General features: G+C 38.1%; 1 protein-coding gene across 1 annotated transcript; it reads left to right on the top strand.

Annotated features, from left to right (window-relative positions):
* Window positions 1-1,697: 1,697 nt before the first annotated feature.
* LOC100467589 (olfactory receptor 2A2) lies at window positions 1,698-2,627 on the top strand. Its single transcript, XM_002921827.4, has one exon. It carries the CDS (start codon window positions 1,698-1,700, stop codon window positions 2,625-2,627), a length of 930 nt encoding a protein of 309 aa, XP_002921873.2.
* Window positions 2,628-6,443: the final 3,816 nt, after the last annotated feature.

The raw sequence follows: 6,443 nt of genomic DNA, 5'->3' as shown, positions 1-6,443 counted from the left end.
TGTCTTTGCTTAATTTATTTCTTGTTTTTTTTTTTTTTGGTTGATGGGGGGAGAGGGTGAGAGAGAAACTCAAGCAGCCTCCACTACCAGTACACAGCCTAATGCTGTTCCATCGCAGGACCCTGAGGTCATGACCTGAAGGTAAAACAAGAGTTGGATGCTTAACTGATTGAGTCACCCAGCAGCCCCACTGCTTAATAGTTTTAACCTTTTAATTTTATTTTTATGTCACTCATTTTTTTAACAGCAAGATGGTAATAATGGTAACGAAAATGAGAATGAAAAGATATCCTAATTCAGACACAAAAATAACCAGGCTAAAAAGTTATGAAACAAATGTTCCCACTGAACAGTGATGGGTTCAGTGCCTTCAACGGTATTTTTATCCTTTGTGTTCACAGATTAAATGTGGTTCAGGCATGGCGTATTGTATCCCGCCGTGCCTCTGTAGAGTTCTGCAATACTGATGTTGCTGTCTCCCACTTTACATAACCTAGGCATATTCTTTAATTGTAGCAAAAATCCATGTCACAAACGTAGCGCACAATTACACAGAAGCTTCCCAAAGGCAATCCTATTCATGGAGGTGAAAGAATCTATGATTTTGTCTCTTTAATTTTCCAGTGATCATATTCTACCTGTGAACTTCTCTAAGGGAGGAGAAGCCATGTCTTTGTCAAATGAAACTGGCAAATAGAAAGAAGATCTTTAGTACCTCCATTTTTGAATTGAAATGACAACCATCCATCGAACAAACATTTGCTGAGTGTCTGTTTCATCGAGAACTTTACCTGTTATTTTGAGATCTGAAGATGTTCAGGACATACTACACACCCACAAGACTTCCTATTTGGTGAAAGAGAATCTCAGTTCAAATACATGACATTTGGTGTAACTCCCTTTATATCTTTGATTTTATCTTGAGGATTATCCAGATCTTCATAGAGAGGATCCATCTTTTAACTGTTAATATTGCCCAAGCCATACATTTAATAGGTCCCTGGAGAGCCTCTTCATAGGCATCAACTCTGATGTACAAGAGTAGAAAAGACCCTTTTTACAGGCTGTTTTATCATTAGTCTCTCCGTGGGGCCTAGAGAAGATCAAGCAGGCTTCCTTCTTTCTCTTTGTAGAAGCTAGTGGTACCTACAAAACAATGGTTCAAATGAGAAGGACTATGATCCCATGGCAACACCCCATGAGGATTATACAATGAGGGTAGTGATGCACACAGTTTGTAACCACACTCATATTTTTGAATGACCCATATGCATTTTCAGGCCTAATATATACTAGATGGAGAATTTACAGTTAGCTAAGACTGGTATCCTCTGAAGGGATATACAATAATTCTCAGTATTCAAAAAGTTACTGAATTCATCCTGTACTCAGAAAAGGTACATAAATGTAGAGAAAAAGAGAATAAGGCAAATATGAAAGAAATATCAAAATTTGTTGAATCCGTGTAAAGGACTATGGGGTTCTTTGTCATAATTCGTGACACTTTTCTGGGAGTTTAAACTTATTCCTTATCAAAAGTTGAAGCTAACCAATTTTGGGAATAGGGGGATCTGGCAAGTGGGGCCAAATGTACAGCCTTTCTCTGAGCTCATTTTGAGATAAGTAGCTCCAATTTTTGTCGATTCTCCAGCTCTGCCTTTTCTCACACTTCAGTCCTTGACAAACTGTCTTAAGAAATGGGAAGCAACCAGTCCTGGGTCACAGAATTCGTCTTACTGGGATTCCAGCTCAGCACAGAGATGGAAGCATTCCTCTTCTGGACCTTTTGCCTGTTCTATATCTTCAGTCTGTTGGCAAATGGCATGATCTTTGGACTCATCTGTCTGGACCTGAGACTGCACACCCCCATGTACTTCTTCCTCTCACACCTGGCCATCATTGACATGTCCTATGCATCCAATAATGTCCCCAAGATGCTAGCAAACTTAGTGAATCAGAAGAGAACCATCTCCTTTGTTCCATGCATTATGCAGACATTTCTGTATTTGGGTTTTGCTGCTACAGAGTGCCTGATTTTGGTGGCAATGTCCTACGATAGGTTTGTGGCGATCTGCCACCCCCTCCAGTATACTGTCATCATGAACCGGAGAGTGTGCAATGTCCTGGTTGTGACTTCCTGGTCATGTGGGTTTATTCTGTCTCTGGTACATTCAGTTCTCCTTCTACGGTTGCCCTTCTGTGGACCTAGGGAAGTGAACCACCTCTTCTGTGAAATTCTATCTGTCCTCAAGCTGGCCTGTGCTGATACATGGATCAACCAAGTGGTCCTCCTTGCTGCCTGTATGTTTGTCTTAGTCGGACCACTCTGCTTAATGCTAGTCTCCTACCTGTGCATCCTGTTTGCCATCCTGAGGATCCAGTCCCGGGAGGGCCGCAGGAAGGCCTTCTCCACCTGCTCCTCCCACCTCTGTGTGGTGGGGCTTTTCTTTGGCATAGCTATGCTGGTTTATATGGTCCCAGACTCCAATCAACGAGAAGAGCTGGAGAAAATACTGTCCCTGTTTCACAGTCTCTTTAACCCAATGCTGAACCCCCTCATCTACAGCCTGAGGAATGCTCAGGTGAAGGCTTCTTTGTATAGAATCCTGCAGAGAAGACCCATGTGAAGCATAGAGAGAACCGTGTTTGAGTAGGGTTTCCTTTTAAATTATGTGGTTTGCTGAAGCAAAAACACAGAGGACATTCCCGCTTAGAAGTTAAAATTAAAAATTGTAACTGTCCATCTTTTAGCTTTAAAAATAGGACAAAGTTCCCTGAAAAGCATATATTCTTAAAACTGAGGGACCACATTAGGGTTTGGGACATCTAAATTACCAGAATATTTAGTCTTTTTAAAAAAAAATTGATTGATTTGAGAGAGAGGGAGGAAGGGAGAGCAGGGGAGGAAGGGAGAGCAGGGGAAGGAGCAGAGGGAGACAACCTCAAACAGACTCTCCACTGAGTGTGGAGCCTGACACTGGCCCAATCTCATGATCCATGAGATCGTGACCTGAGCTGAAACCACAGAGCCACCCAGGAGCCCCTAGTCTTTCTTTTAAAAAATATTAAATGTTCTTTATTTTTTGAAGCCAGGAATATTAATGTATGGAGAAAACAATTAAATGTAAAAAATTACATCAGCGCATTTCTCTGGCTTTTGTATTTAGACATATTTGACTTTTTAATTGCCTTGTAGTAGCTGGAAACAGTGCAGTAAGATTAATACCATAAGACAGAACTTCCAAAGTAGATCTGAAATTTCAGTACAGAAAATATTGCAGAGTTATGTGAATCTATCTCACCAATTGTGAGGCCAATGAAATAAGAGTTTAGAGAAATTCAAAATTCCTTGATGGAATAATTTAGGAGTAAAGAGGAAAAAGTTAGGGAAAACTCTAGTCCAAAGAGAAACTATGTAAAAAATCCTAAAATATTTTAAATGCTTAGGATTTGGTGAAATAAAGGAAATTCATTAGTAAGTGTTTAAATGGTTCTAGATTTAAGAATTTTGAGCATTGCTCAAATATTACATTTGCTATTGGGTTATAATATTTTCATTTTTTAAAATAATTTCTAGTAAGATTGAATTACCTGTTAAAGTTTTTCAAATAGTTGCCAACAATATTTTTTGTTAATGTTTGAATCAACTTACCTCAAGTTGGTTTGGGGTAGCACCAAACATCATGGGACAGCTATGATTAGCTAACATCGTCTTTCTTTCAGGGTGGCAGAAGTCCCTTTGAATTTACCAGACTAAACAACTGTCTTCAGGCTAATGGTGATAAAATAAGTAAGAGCTGCTTTTTTCATGATTCAATATTTGTCGATATTGCAAAATGATCACCACAATAAGTATAGTTAACATCGGTCACCGTACATAGTTACAGTTTTTTTTTTTCATGTAATGAAAACTTTTAAGATCTACTCTCTTAAGAGCAACTTTCAAACGTATAATACAGTATTATTAACTGTAGTCACTTTACTGTGCATACATCTCCATGGCTTATTTATTTTGTAACTGGAACTTTGTCCCTCTTGACCCTCTTCACCCATTTCACCTACTCCCCACGCGCTGGCCTCTCCCCACGCGCTGGCCTCTCCCCACACGCTGGCCTCCTCCCCACGCGCTGGCCTCCTCCCCACGCGCTGGCCTCCTCCCCATGCGCTGGCCTCNACTGGAACTTTGTACCTCTTGACCCTCTTCACCCATTTCACCTACTCCCCACGCGCTGGCCTCTCCCCACGCGCTGGCCTCCTCCCCACGCGCTGGCCTCTCCCCACGCGCTGGCCTCTGGCAATCATCAATCCCTTCTTTGTATCATGAGCTACTTTTCCCTTTCTTTTTCTTTTATTTTCTTCTTTTCTTTTCTTTCTTTCTTTTTCTTTCTCTCTCTCTCTCCCTCCTTCCCTTTTTGCTTCCACATATAAGTGAGATCATATGGTATTTGTCTTTCTCTGTCTGACTTATTTCACTAGCCTAATGCCCTCACGTCCCATCCGGGTTGTCACAGATGACAAAGTTTCCTTCCTTTTTATGTCTGATTAATATTTCATCATATATATACCACATTTTCTTTATCCATTCTTCTGTTGATGGGCACTTACGTTGTTTCCTTGTCTTAGCTATTGTGAATAGTGCTGCAGTATCACGGGGGTACAGATAACTTCTTGAGTTAGTGTTTTCATTTCCTTTGGATGAATACCCAGGAATGAAATCGTTGAATCAAATGGTAGTTCTATTTTTAATTTTTTGAGGAACTTCCATAGCTGTTTTCTACAGTGGCTGTACCAATTTACATGCACAAGGGTTCCCTTCTCCCCACATCCTCGCCAACACTTGTAACCACTTCTGTTTTTGATGATAACCATTGTAACAGGTGTGAGATGATAGCTCATTGTGATTTTGATGACATGTGATGTCAAGCGCATTTATTTTCATGTACATGTTGGCCATCTGGATGTCTTCTTTGGAAAAATGTCTATTCAGATCTTCTGCCCATTTTTAAAATGGATCGTTTGGTTTTTTGCCATTGAGTTACCTGAGTTCTTTATATGTTTTGGATATTAACCCCTATTGGATAAATGATTTCCAAATATTTTCTCCCATTTAGTAGGTTGCATTTCCATTTTGCTGATGGTTTCCTTTGCTGTGCAGAAGCTTTTTAGTTTTATCTTAACATGTATCATGATATTAATTATTCTCTATTTTTTACAACATGAAAACTTTATTAACCTCANCTTTGCTGTGCAGAAGCTTTTTAGTTTTATCTTAACATGTATCATGATATTAATTATTCTCTATTTTTTACATCATGAAAACTTTATTAACCTCAAGNGTATCATGATATTAATTATTCTCTATTTTTTACAACATGAAAACTTTATTAACCTCAAGTTATAAAATTCTAGCAAAATTAAGCATAATTTTCATTTAAAATATATAATACCCAATTAAAAATATATAGTACTCAAAGTATATAATATATAGTATTAATGATGGAAGCAAATATATATGCTGAGAAAGACAACCAAAAGGTGAAGTCCAGATTGCTTCTCAAGACATTTAATATGCCTGGATAAATAAACACACAAATAGAATTTACTTGGCATAGGACCATTATCTATGTCCACTGCCTCTTTGTTGCCCATTTTTTTATCATAATTTTATATCTAAATTGTTCACATGTGCTGCCAATACATGATTGTAACTATAAAAATACAGGCAATTCTATGCTGCTTCTCTTTTCTAAGATAATTATATTTCCATGGAATATAAATTGTCACCATTTTTAGAGTTAGAAATTCTTCAAAGAACAATTAAGCTTTGCTGAAACATGAAACAGAAGATAGTTCTAGAGAAGATTACAACATTTCAATTTGGTGCTTCCAATGAAAATTTAAAAATTGGCGTAACTGTTGCCCAAAGTCAATACCTCAGATTCTAAGATGTCAGGCTGTGTATTTGAATGAGCTTATATATATTGGGCAATGTGAGCAAACTTTGTAAACTATAAAGTTATTCAAGTGAATCAAATGTTTATTTTCTATATATAATTGAAAATAGGGGAAGTCATATGGTTGTAATATTAAACATGATACGCCTTCAAGTAAAAGTTTAAAGCATTTCTCCATTGTCTTATTTCTTGTACGGAAAGAAAGAGTGGAAAAACAGAAATAAAGTTATTTAAAGCTCTTAAAATAAGGAGATAAAAACTGTGTTTCTAAACTATTACCTGGTTCAAAATCGTTATTTTGGGGGTATAATTTTTAGTAGAATTTCGTTTTTACACAGGTGCTTAGCTATACACTTTGGAGGGGTCAGAGCTATGTTTTTGCGGTTCCAACGTCGTCGTGAATATTGTACTCTAAACCGCATTATAGGAAAGCCTATAGAACCTTCTATCAGAGGAAAAGACCAGCAGTAGCAGCCTTCTGGCGATCGG

Source organism: Ailuropoda melanoleuca, unplaced genomic scaffold (genome assembly GCF_002007445.2).
Source record: "Ailuropoda melanoleuca isolate Jingjing unplaced genomic scaffold, ASM200744v2 unplaced-scaffold6382, whole genome shotgun sequence".
NCBI classification, from domain to species: domain Eukaryota; kingdom Metazoa; phylum Chordata; class Mammalia; order Carnivora; family Ursidae; genus Ailuropoda; species Ailuropoda melanoleuca.
Note: the sequence above shows the minus strand (reverse complement) of the source record. Positions and strands in the feature narration are given on the sequence as shown.